Source organism: Vulpes lagopus, chromosome 19, assembly GCF_018345385.1.
Source record: "Vulpes lagopus strain Blue_001 chromosome 19, ASM1834538v1, whole genome shotgun sequence".
NCBI classification, from domain to species: Eukaryota; Metazoa; Chordata; class Mammalia; order Carnivora; family Canidae; genus Vulpes; species Vulpes lagopus.
This window is the reverse complement of record NC_054842.1, coordinates 14,163,032-14,176,497: the sequence shown is the minus strand read 5'-3', so window position 1 is coordinate 14,176,497 and position 13,466 is coordinate 14,163,032. Positions and strand designations below refer to the sequence as shown.

The following is a 13,466-nucleotide window of genomic DNA, read 5'->3' as shown; positions in this document are numbered from 1 at the left end:
GTGCTATGGCACCTGAGGGCAAAATGGATACACAGAAGGCTATTTTGTACTTGTCTCAATGTGATGGGAGGCCTTAATCACAAATCTCCAAAAAAAAGGATGGTATCTTGGCTGCTTTTCTATTTGGGGGGTGGAGGTGGGGATATCACAGAAGATGAATATGCAAATGGGGTTCTGGGAAGAAAAATAAACAAGAATAGGCCAGCTTTTTTCAAAATGTACCTTGAAAGCTCCTTCAACTCTAGGCCTGGAAGGGCAAATTATTGAAAGTTTTACTCATTAAACAAGATTATTTTGTTAAAGGTCAAAGGTCTTACTTTCTGTGGAGAAGAATGTTAGATACAGCCCATCCTCCCTTCCCAGTGCAGACATGTTTTAGTATAGGAGTGTTTTCTTTTAGGTTGTCCTGTGCTGCAACGACATGTATGTTGATCCACCCATTTAAATTAGTGTGTTGTTTTAGTACTCACCTAGAGTTTAAGCATTGCCACTTTGGACAGGACCTAAGATTCATTCATTCATTCATTCATTCATTCATTCCTCAACAAAGAATGTGTTGAGAGCCTCTTGTATATTTGTGGCCCTGTCAGGGGTGCTAGGAATACAAGAATGACAAAAGGGAGTTGGAACCTGCCCTCAGATGCTCACAGTCTTGTTAGATGACAAATAAACATGTGATTATATCAAAATATGATACAGGCTAAAATAGAGCTCTGCCCAGGACACCTAGCCAGGAATGCCTTGGGGGATATTCAAGGAAGTTTCTGTAAAGAGATTGACCTTAGTTGAAATCTAAACCCCTAGGGAAGAGGTATTTCACCCTCTCTTATCTCCTTTGTATCACTAAAGGAGAATTACCTTTCTAAATTTTGTTTGTTGGTGTGTTATTAATCTCTTTCCGTCATCCTAGTAAACAGCATTGCTCAACATTTGTGTCATCTGTGCTATGGTAAGGAGCCTTTATAGACATTGTTTTCTGTGTGATTTTTGTTTGTTTGTTTGTTTGTTTTTTAAGTAGCCCCCACACCCAATGTGGGGCTTGAACTCACAACCCTGAGATCAAGAGTCACATGCTTTACTTACTGAGCTAGCCAGGTGCCCCAACATTTTTTTATCTTCATTGACACTCAACATCAATGTTTTTCCTTCATGGAAAAATATACATAGTCTAAAATTCACCCTTTCAACCATTTTTAAGTATTGAATTCACTAGCATTAAGTACATTCACAGTGTTGCCTAACCATCACCATTACCTATTTCCAGAACCTTCTCATCCCCCGCAACTGAAACTCTATTGTACTCATTAAACAATAACTCTCCCTCTCTTCTCCCCCCAGTCCCTGGCAGCCACTGTTCTTTCTGTCTCTCTGAATTAGACTATTTTAGGTACCTCATAAATGGTATCATGCAATATTTGCCTCTTGTGACTACCTTATTTCACTTAATATTCTTAAGGTTCATCCATGTTGAACCATGTCAGAATTTCATTCCTTTCGAGGCTGGATATCCCATGAGGTTTTTCCACCACATATTAAACATGCTTGTGTAGTGGGGACCTTAAGAACTATCTCCCAAGAACCATCACCCCATTGAGAATGCTTGCATTAAAATGTAAGCTCAGAGGGCACCTGCATGGCTCAGGTGGTTGAGCATCTGAATCTTGATTTCAGCTCAGATGGTGATCTCAGGGTTGTGAGATGGAGCCCCAAGCGGGCTCTGAGCTCAGTGCAGAGTCAGCTTGTCCCTCTCCCTCTGCCCCTCCCCCTGCTCATGCACTGACACCCGCGCTCTCTCTCTCTCCAAAATAATTAACTAATTAATTAATTTTAAAAATAAATAAAATGTAAGCTCAGTGACCTTGTTGGTCTTGTTTTCACTGTCCCCAACTGTTAGCACAGTACCTAGCACATAGCAAACCCTCAACAATTACCTGTTGCATATTTCTCAAGCTCTTTCCACAACCACTCCTTCCTTATTTGAATCCACTGTTCTTAAAAATTGCTCTCAGAGTAATCACAGATATATCCTGATGCTGGGTGCTTCAAGCTCCTCAGCCAGTCCTCTCAAATTGTTCATATCCACTCTCAATGGCCTTGTGTTCACCTGCTCTCTTTGACAGAAGTGAAAGATTATGAGCCCCCGTTTGGTTCCAAGGTGCGAGAGCATCCCTGTGTTGAGAGCATGAAGGACAATGTGCTGAGAGACCGAGGACGACCAGAAATTCCCAGCTCCTGGCTCAACCACCAGGTAAGGAGTGGCTGCTCTGAGGGGAGAAGATTTACCTGAATTAGCCCCTAAGATGGGAGAGAATTTTGGGCTATTGGGCTTCAGCCTAAGGGCAGGTCTCTTTGTGTTCTAAGATCCTCTTACTTTTAGTTTAGTTTAGTTTTTTAAGATTTTATTTATTTATTCAGGAGAGACACAGAGGAAGAGGCAGAGACACAGGCAGAGGGAGAAGCAGGTTCCCTGCAGGGAGCCCAATGTGGGACTCGATCCTGGGTCTCCAGGATCACGCCCTGAGCCAAAGGCAGGCGCTCAACCACTGAGCCACCCAGGCGTCCCTGTTACATTTTGTTTATTAAGAACATTTCGATAAAGCGGCATGGACCTATTGTTCTAAGTCCCAAGCAGGTAGACATACCATTCAGAGAAGGCTCTCAAGGGCACTTGTCCCACTGTGCTAGTCCGTTTGTTTCTGGGTTAAAATATTTTGTTCGCAGCCTCTGCCCCTCACCCCTAAGCCTTCACCTAGAGTTCTTGTGTTGTGTTGCCTTTTGGGTTCCAAATATGTTCTCCTGGGAATCTTCAGCTCTAGGAGGGAAGTACTTAGCAGAGTGAGAAGTAAGCAGAGTTTGGCAGCCAGCTGGCTTTTGGGGGTGATGGCCGCGTGCTCAGGGCCATGTGCGGGCCACGAATACAGTTTGCAAAGAGGAAGCCAGTTGGGGATTAAAAGAAAGCCAAGAGAAATAGGACAGTGCAAGTGAACAAATAGGAAATGTGTCTGTGGGGAACATCTTCGTGGCTGCAGTCTTTCCTTTCATGAGATGGTAGGCAAGGCCATCTGTGCAAGGGCAATAGTTCTGGACTTACAGGGTAAGGGAGAACTATCCAGATTCTTTGTCTGGGGGCCTTTTGACGAGGGCAATGGTCAGAGAAAAGAGAAGAGGCAGGTTGCGAGGCCGAGGGGGCCGTGGGATATACCCAGGAGAGAGTGTGAAGGAAGAATGTGAGGGAATAGTGTCCTCTCTCACCGACAGAACTGATCTTTCTACTGAGGAAAACATTTTATTGCCTCCTTTGAAAGAATTTCCTTATCCAGTGAGGGCTGGGGCTAAGTCATAGGTTTTCCTCGGGGCAAGGCAAATGGAGATAAGAAACAGAAACAACAAATCACGCACAATCAGGAAGACAGATGGAGCAGGAAGCCGGGTCTGTGCCAGTCCTGGCCTGGAGCCACTGCAGCAGACAGACCCTAATAAAGTCTGCGGAGACAGCGAGAACCAGGCCACGGTAGCCCAGGGCTTCCCCAGGGTTTCGGGCAAAGCCTCTTTGACTGAAAACACAAGACTGTTTGGTGTTACGTCTGAAATCAGGAGGCACTGGTGTTATTTCTTGAAGACTCTGTTGCCTCCTCCGCTGTACAGTTCTTGTAATGAAGCCATTATTCATGATGATAAAATTCTGGAAAGAATTTGCATAATACATTTTTTTCTCTTAATGAGATTTGTTGCCCTATTGATTTCAAGTTAATGCTTAATATTTAATTTAATTTACTGCCTGTAATTACAGTGCCAAAATAAAATAAATGTTACTTGTGTACCAACAATACCACTACACTCTTAACAGGCCATCAATCAATACCGTCAATTAGGTGAATTATACAATTAATTCAACATCATGAATTCGCTCACAGGTCGGGAAAGAGGGAGAGGCGCCTAGGTGTGTTGGAAAGTTACTGGTAGTAGATGTTGAACTGGAAAGTGCTGGGATATATCCATCCCACCTGGACCACTTGTGTGAAGGATCACCAATGACCATGCAAGCCTCTAACTGCCAGGAGCACACTCGGTTTCTGCCCATCCATTTATTGCCCGTTTTATTGCCAAAAAAAGGCTTGAAATGATAAAAATATTTGCAGTGCAAAATAAAAATTACTGTGAGTGTAGACCCATGCCACCATACTGGGCAGCATTTCCTGGATGGGCCTTTTGAATGAGCCCTTTATGGGGTTGGACTAAACCCTCTGATGTCACCTGGAGTCTGGCACAGGTGACCTATCAGACAGCTGCTTCTAGAGTGCAGCCAGATGTTGCTGGGGGGCAGTGGGGTATAAGAAGCCATCCTCAGCAGCTGTTGGAAGCTGTCCACAGAACAGGTGACTTTACAAGTTGAAACCAGGCTAAAGCCTAGACTTCACTCTGATTGGGGTATTCAGTGCTGTTTAAATAGAAATAAATGCAAAAAAAAATAAATAAATAAAATAAAATAAATAGAAATAAATGCATGTATAATTCCAACTATAAAGATACTCTAGAAAGGCAAAACCCCAGAGACGTTAAGATCTGCAGTCTCCAGGGGCTCAGGGAGGAAAGAAGAAGGGGTGGAGGGGCACAGATGATTTGGAGGGATAGGGAACTTATTCCATGGGATACTATAATGGTGCATACATGTCACGGTATGTTTGTCAGAGCCCCTACCATGTACCCCGATATGAACTGTGGACTTTGGTTGGTAGTGATGTATCAGCATTGGTGCATTGATTGGAAAAAATATACCACACTGAAGCAAGATGTCGATGGTGGGGGAGGAGGTATGTGGCAATCCTCTGGGCCTTCCACTCAGTTTTGCTATGAACCTAAAACCACTCTAAACAATAAAGCCAAAAAGTGCCCACCCCCCCACCAAAAAAAAGAAATGGTGACAGAGCATTAGGGGCCACTTCATGGGAATTTTCTGGTATTGGGGATGCTACTGTACCCCTGAGGCCTACTGTACCCAAGAGGCCTACTGGGGAGTCCTTGTGGTCTCTCCATTTCACAGCCTGTTGTGATCAAATGGTGCAGGGGAGCAAATGGGCACAGCAGGCTTCCGGGACAGTGCACTCCCCCTTTGTTCCACAGACAGGCGGCTGGCCCCATCTTGTGGGCGCTCAGTCAGGACGTGGGAATGCACGGGCTCTTTGGCACCGGGCCTGTGCTGCAGAGGCAAGGTCAGTGGGCCACGCCGCCCTCCGAGGAGCCCCGCAGACCAGCAGCTCAGGGTGCCTGTGCCTTCTCTCCCACTGCAGGGCATCCAGATGGTGTGCGAGACTCTGACCGAGTGCTGGGACCACGACCCGGAGGCCCGGCTCACGGCCCAGTGCGTGGCGGAGCGCTTCAGCGAACTGGAGCACCTGGACAGGCTCTCAGGGAGGAGCTGCTCTGAGGAGAAGATTCCCGAAGATGGCTCGCTGAACACTACCAAATAGCTCTTCCGGGGCAGGATGGCCTAAGTCTAAACAGGCTGCCCCTGTCACCAAAGAACAGAGGCAGCAGGAGGCTGCCCCTGAACCTGAACCAATGCTTCCTGGAAGCCCAGGGGGTCACTCCCCTCCCTGTAAGCTGTGGGCAATGAGCAGAACCCCTGGCAGCAGGGAGTGGGTGACATGAAGCATTCTATGCCTTTGACATTGTCATAGGATAAGCTGTGTTAGCACTTCCTCAGGAAATGAGAATGATTTTTACATTAGCCAATAACATTTGCACTTTATTAATGCCTGTATATAAATATGGAATAGCTCTGTTTTATATATATCTATATATGTCTATATCTATATATATACAGCCATACTCTGGAAAGAGACAAGGAAAATAAAATCAAATATCCCAGGATATTGGTTTGTTTGGAGAGCTCCGGAGCCAGGCGCAGAAGGAAGGGATCCGTGACAGCATTAGCACTTGACAATCACACGTGCGCTGGTTTCCTGACTACATGAAGTGGGGGCTCCATGTCTCAGAGCCTGCTGTGGCCACGCTGCACTTGCTTTTGCAAGATAATAATTCCCTGCGGGGGGGGGGGGGTGCTTTTCTGGCCATGGAGCCAATTATAGTCGCACTGTTTGGGGACCAGATCCTGGGGGTCCCCAGGTGCCACTGTGTCTCCTGGACTTTTCACTTGAGCTTCAAGCCCACATCTGGTTTGTGAGCCACCTTCCTCAACCAGCTCAGATGCCTTGTCCCATTTCTAAGAGCTTAAAAGTTCTTTGAGCTCCGTTTTTTACCTTTGCAGGCTCTACAGGCGTGAAAAGCAGGACAAATTTCCCCACTGACAAAATTGACACATATTCTACTAAGGAGAGATCATTCTTTCTTTTTCTTTAATTCCCACCCCCTGCCCCCATATCTATGCTACTATACTCTCGGCCAGTGTCCCTATCCTTTAAAGGGAACAAATGTCCCGTCCAGGGTTCGGTGTGTTTGATTTTTTGTGAGGCTTGGCTTGAGCCTGTAGCTTTCTATGCAAACACCAGTGGGTTCCATCTTTCTGGGCTCCTGAATGCTCAAGTATATCTTGGGCTAGTCAGTAGGATCTGAGCTGTGCAGCACTGCCATGATCAGAACTGTTTCCTCAGGCACTCTGAACATGTCTTTTGCTTGGCCAGCATGGCATTTAACAAAATTGAGCCACTTTTTAAATATTTGGAGGTTTTGAAAAAAAAAAAAATCTGGATCCCGCAAGTGAGGATAGATAGCAGATGGTTTCACTTTTTCCCAGTCCACATTATTCACAAAACAAAGGTGTGGACACACTTATAAAGCTGCTTTAACTTCTCAACGTAAATATTTGAGTTTTCCACTGCCCACCCCACCCCAGTCTGGGAATTAAACCTGCCCCTAACCAAGGCACCTCAGAAGAAATGTGCCTTCCATCAGTCACTCTCTGGCACTATACTATGAATTTGATTCCCTCCCTCTTCTGGGTCTGGTGTTAAGATTTGAAGTTGGTCTTTTCTTGGACTGAAGGGGACCCCCTCTAAGGGGTCCCAGGTAAGCCAAATCTATTTTGTCTATATATTAAGAGCTTTCGCCCCTGCATTAGGGGAGAGGAGCTCTTACCTAGAAGCTTTTACCACGGTAATCAGCCTCTCCACCATGCAAGCCTTCCCGCCCTTTGCAGGATTTGCTAGCCAGGACTTGAATGTGGGACACCACGAGAGTCCCATTTGCAGTAAAGATGTCTGTGTCCACGTGAGCAAGAACAAAGAATGAGCTTTAATACTCCATAGAAACTTGTTAATCCACGAACAAATGTTAAACGCTGCAAATAATCTCTTTTAAAAAAATGTTTTTAAAGCTACCTATTTTCAGCCAAATAGGAATATTGGAGAGGGCTGGCAGGGAGTAGATGAGTTCCATTTGGATTTTTGGAAGATCTCATCTCATTGAGGTTTTAGCAGATGTGCTGCGATTTGGGATTAGGTGAACCTCATAGGCACCCTGCTCCTGGGGTTGGGCTGAGAGAATTTGGGACAGTTTGCCTGCAGTACCATGGAAGCGCCCAGAAATTCCATGTACCTTAGGATTTGTCGGTGCTGTCCCAATAGCTGTTGCTCATCGACCTCTAGTGGTGAATTTCTAGAATGCTGGTCCATTAATGGGATTTTCCAAGATCCAAAAGAGCTTTATCACGTCTGGGTGGTCATCAGCATAAACTGGAATGTAGTGTCAGATGATACTGTGGCTTGTTTTATTATTTTTTTTCTTTGTCAAGAAGAAGACCAAGGAATAACATTCTGTAGTTCCTAAAAATACTGATTCTTTTGATTTACTACTATACATAAAGGGAAAATTTTATTCTTTTATGGAACAATTCAGCAGTACTCATGTATTAAAATAGGAATGTGAATGCTATATACTCTTCTTATATCAAATGTCTCAAGCACCTATTTTCATTCTATGCATTGTTTGTCTTTTATATAAATAAAATGTTTATTAGATGGAATAAAGCAAAAATACTCAGGTCAGCTTCCTGCCTCCTGATTCTATTCATCATAAGTAAGCCATTTAACCTGACTTGGTTATTCTGTGGTTTATGCAGGAAAAGTCACAAGACACATTCTCTCCAAATTTCCAGTAGTCATCGTCTCCTTCAACTGACAGTCTCGAGTCCTTTTCTTTAAAAAAAAGCAATCGCAAAAGTTCCATAATATGAGATGTACCGGATGCCACTGGTGGCCTGGGCATGAAGTCTCTAGGTCTCCCAGCCACCACCTTGCCTGTTCCAGGAACTGCCTCCAACCACATGACTGCTTGCTTCTTCCAGGTTTTGGCACAGCCAATCCTGCTGCTAAGAGCTCTCTTCTGTTTCTTATATTTTCCTCTTCCCTCACATTGCAAGCCGTTGACTGTCTGTTTGACTTCTGTCATGTGTCATGCTTCTTCCCTCTTCCTTCCTACTTAGCCACAGCATCCTACTTGGGGATTTTAATCAGGGTTCTCTGCATCATCAGATGAATGTGCCTTAGGCAGTCGGTTCCAGGTCATGGCTTAAAGAGCTTCTGGTAACTATATGACTACTGCCCAAATTTTGTGTTACCTGTTCTGGAATCTGAGAGATTCTATGGCTTCTTCTAAGTTACCAACTGAGTTCTAAATAGTTAAGATTCTAAATATTTAATGTGATAATGCCTTTCTATATCTCAGCACTACTGACGTTCTGCATTGTATAATTCCTTGTTTGGGGAGTGGGCCCATCCTGTGCATTGCAGGCAGCATTCCTGGCACCCACCACACAGCTGTGACAGCCAAAAATGTGGCCAAACATTGCCAGATGTCCCCTAGGGGACAAAATCACTCTCAGCTGAGAATCATTGAACTGGATAATGTGGTCCCATCCTACTGTGAGCATCAGTTACAGTGCTATCTTAACTAGTAGCTCGGCAATTTTAGTGGGAACCTCCTCCTCCATTTACCAGCTATGTGACCTGGATAAATTACTTAACCTCTCCGTGTCTCAGTTTAAATATGGTAAGCTAGGCCTCATCCTATACAAGATACCATTGTGATAGGAATACATGCAAAGGTTTTTGGAATTGTGTCTTGAACTTGGAAAGCCTGCAAACCATATAGGCCAACATTAAATTGGTTTAGTATGCCAATGGCTGCTTTTGCAAAGAGGTAGATTTGAAGTAGACCCTAAAAAGCATTAACAACCTAGAAGAGATCTGGGCACATGCTACAGATAACAGAAACAGAACAGAAAGGTTTCTGTCCTGCGTATTATAATCTCAGGAGAACTCTCATTCACTAAGTACCTGCTGTGTCATCAAATTTAATCCCACTACCTCCCTGAGGTAGATATTATGCCAATTTTAATATAAGAAGTCATGCTGAGAGAACTCAAGAAAGAAGCCTAAGGTTTCCCAGAAGTAGAATCTGGGTACAAGGCCAACTTGTCCTAGAATTTAGGACAATTTGGAATAATAATTTGGAATAATGCTTGGTTCTTTTCTCCACCTTGAATTGTTTCCTGAGGAAACTGGCCTGCCCAGTGGAATGAGAGGTCACACTGTGATGGCATGTTCTACTCCATTGACAGTGTGATCATTGTTCTCATCTCCCCACCATGGATCTGTTTGCTCAGCGCAGGCAGGGAAGGTGCTTCTTCATCTCTATTGTCCACTTGCTCTCCACTCATATGATCAATGGTGTCTAAAGCCTTAAGAACGATTGAAGATGAATGAATCTGTGTGGATAGCGTTGTCTAACGTGTGAAGATGAATGAATCTGTGTGGATAGCGTTGTCTAACGTGTGAAATGTACACAGGTCCTTCAGATGACTTCAGATTGTGCCAACCCTTAAATACATGGTTTCAGTGGGTCTGATTTTATTTTAACATGCAATGAAAAAAATTAAATAAACACCTTAAGCCTGGGGTTTCACAAATATTACTCTGTATTAAGCACTAATATGCCTGAGTATTCAGAAGCACCAAATACTGTTCTCTTTTTTGCCTTCTTTATCTGCTGTAATCTTCACCACGAACCTGCAAGGTAGCCTTACCTCCATGTTTGCAATGAGGATGTTGAGGCAGAGAGTGAGCTATTACTAAGAGTCCCATGGTTAGCCATCTTTAGGCTGGGATTTGAATGGAAGCAATGAGATTCCAAAGCCCACACTAGACACAAGATAAAGCTGGTGTAAAAGGCCATGGGGGAGCCTCTGGCATGCTCCAGAGTCTGATTCGCTAGCTTCAAATATGGAAGAGGAAAATGCAGTTTGCACTGAAGGGGAGGGAGTTGCCCATAAGGGAGCCCAGGGAGAGAAAGTCATTCCTCAAAGGCACACGGACTCTGGGCTCCAGCCCAAAAGCTTCAGCCAAAACAGGAGCCAAGGTCTTCTGACCCCCTTTGCAGGCTCCGTTTTGCTGGGGTTATTTCAGTGCTGGCTGCTGCAAGGTCAGGAGCATTCCCAGTTGGCAGTAAGTCTCCCAAGTGCCCTCAGCAAGGATGCGGTCTCTTGCACCACTCACCAGCTTTTGAATGCAGGCGCGCTCAAGTGTGTCCAGGAGGTTCTGTTTAGGGGCGGCAGTCTTTGTGGTAAGCTCTCTTTGTGCTGACATGCTAATGGTGCAGTCCTGAGGGAAGTCCCTTCCTGAGGTGACAGACAGGAAACTTTTCATTTCAACTACTATGTCCGTCCTTGTCCTTGTCCACAAAAGTCGCCGCAATTGGCATCTGCTCATTCTGTTCATTTTCTTCCTGAAATAGGCCTTCTAATCGTCACTTATCACATTTCCAATTACTTTTTTTTTTTTAACTTCAATAATTATCGCTCCAGACTATGGGTTTGGGGCCACAGTTTTCAGGCATTTTGCAAACTGTGCTGATAAGGACAAGATTGTGAACTTTCCCACATGACATGGCCTGCCAATCAGCCTCACGCAGCGTAATTTCATTCTAGTACCTCTCCTGATCTTTGCTGCATTTAAAAATAACTTGTTAATAGTCTTCCCATTCTAATTAAGCTGAAATTGCACACACTGCAAAATGCTTGCTCTCTTTCACTCTAGTAATGTGCGTGCATGCACAAGTGGTCCTTAAAAATCACTTCTGTATGCAGCTACATGGTAAACGACAGAATAAACCCACAATGGCAAACGACAGGAAAACTGTGGCCCACATGCCTTCAGGTCATCAAAAAAGATAAAATGCCTTTGAATTTTGTTTCGTCTGAATATTCATAACAAAATCATTAAAATCGGGACCTCTAGAGCCAGAACCCCTTGGTTCAAATCCCAGCTCTGCCACCAACTAGCTATGTGACTTTGTGCAAGCCTGTTAACCATTTTGTTCTTCTGTCTTCTAAATGTGTACAATGGGAGAAGCGATAGGACCTACCTGGGAGAGTAGTATGAACTGCTATAAGAATAGAGTTCCTCTTTTAAGAGTGGTTAGGATAGAGATTGGTGCACATAAGCACTAGTTGTTAGGATGATGATGATCATTTTTTCCATTCTACTCTAAGATGAAGCTATTGTAATATTTTACAGACATACTGTTCCCCAAATTTGAGGGCAAAATGAACTCTTGAGGAAAATGAACCATATTTCACTGTAACTGTGAGCAGAACACCCCATATCCTTGAAGGGAGTATTCTACTCAACGTGCCTGGCATGGTTGTGGTGGTAAATGCAGGACTCTGGGGGACCAGCAATCTTGGGGTTTAGTATAGCTTCACCATCCACCACCCCATTCTTCCATGACTTTGGTTTCTTGCTCTAGTGCCTCACCTGAGACCCCTCCCTATCCTGACGACATTAGAAAGTTGGAGAAAAATCAAATGACCTACTAAGTAAAAATACATGGGAAAAGTATTCGTAGTGTTGATGCAAGATAGGATGTATTACCATTTTTGGACATGGATATATACACTGAAACTTTGCTGGGACATTAGATTCTCACTCATGTATAACATTTATATGTGTATGGTAATCATCCTAGCAACCCTATGAGGTAGGGATGATTTTCCCCCTTTTGCAGTTAAGGAAATTGTGAGAAGTATCTCATGCAAGTTTACAGTTTGTACCCAGTCTCTCTTGGAACAAACCGTCCACATGTCCAAGCTGTTTTGTCCATATTTTTTTTCCTTCATTCAGCATACATTGGTTAAATGCAAAGTGGTTTGCCATCCAAGATCTGCTTGCATTTTGAAAGCAAGAACTATGTTACTCGGCATTTTATACCAGCATCTAGCACAGAGTGGAGCATAATAACAATTGTTCAATAATTTCCACTGAGAGAAGAAAAGAAGGCTCTTGGCTCTAGAAGTTCACAATCCGACCGAGGAGACAGACATACAAATAAACAGTACATGATCGACATGTCCTTACTGGTAAGGCCTATTGGAGTGATTTAGCCTGAGGCCAAAAAGGCCTAGGTTTTGCAGAGAAATTCCAGTGAGGACTCAATTGCTGTCCCATACCTGTCCTACCCGTATGGATGTAATGCTCCAGCCACCACGTCTACCCCCACAACAGGATGGTCTGACTTCTTCAATTCCCCTAGAACTCACTCTCATGGAGCTTTCACTTGTCCCCTAAGGCTGCTGCAACAAATTACCACAACCTAAACCAACAGAAATTTAATCTCTCGCAGTTTTAGAGTCTAGAAGTCCAAAATCAAGGTGTCAGCAGGACCTCATTCCTTCTGAAGTCTCTAGGGAATAGTCAGGCCTGGAGCTTCACTTGTCCAGACCCCATTGACTCCAGGTGTTTCTTGGAAGTTTATAGCCACAACACTACAGGCTCTGCTTCCATCTTCATATTACCTTTTTTCTTTTCTTCTCTGTGTGTATCTTATAAGGATATTTGTCATTTGAGTCGGGGCCCACCTGGATAACCCAGGATGATTGCATCTCAAGATTCTTAACTAAATTCCATCTGCAAAGACCCTTTTTCCAAAAAAGGTCACATTCACAGGTTCTGGGGACCAGGACATAGATACATCTTTTTTGGGACCATCATTCAACCCAGTATAGAGTATTGGCCAATTCCTCTGGTATAAATTCTTTCAAGATGAAAAAAAATCTCAAGTCCAAGACTCTTTCCTTTGGTCACTTGAGGCATTCTGAAAGAGGACACTGACAGATTCACAAATTTTATTTGGTTTCATTTTCTATCTGAATACACATACACAAATGGTATGTTTATACTGTACAATAATTAAAATATCACTTAAGGATTACCGTTTATCTCAATGACTTTACATTCTGTTTATACACCTGTCATTTTTTTTTTCCAGAAGCACATGTCCTCCAGAAATATGGGAATGCAATGAACTTGGCAATTCTTTTCTTACCCACTATACCTTCTTTGGATGTCACCCTGTGTTTGACAGCCCCTGATACCATGTAGGGAAAAATTCATGGTACTCCAACTATATTATGGAATTTCACACCAGTGCCAAACTTAGAAAAACTATGAACG

At 43.8% G+C, this 13,466-nt stretch overlaps 1 protein-coding gene across 3 annotated transcripts in view; it reads left to right on the top strand.

Moving 5' to 3' along the window:
• TGFBR2 (transforming growth factor beta receptor 2) overlaps positions 1-8,003 on the top strand; it is an 89,166-nt gene extending 81,163 nt beyond the window's left edge. For all 3 annotated transcript variants that reach the window (XM_041733584.1, XM_041733585.1, XM_041733583.1), the window contains exons 6-7: positions 2,121-2,248; positions 5,289-8,003. In XM_041733584.1, coding sequence (XP_041589518.1) covers positions 2,121-2,248; positions 5,289-5,468 — 308 coding nt within the window. In that variant the 3' untranslated portion in view covers positions 5,469-8,003. The remainder of the gene's footprint in view (positions 1-2,120; positions 2,249-5,288) is intronic.
• The last annotated feature ends 5,463 nt before the right edge of the window (positions 8,004-13,466 follow it).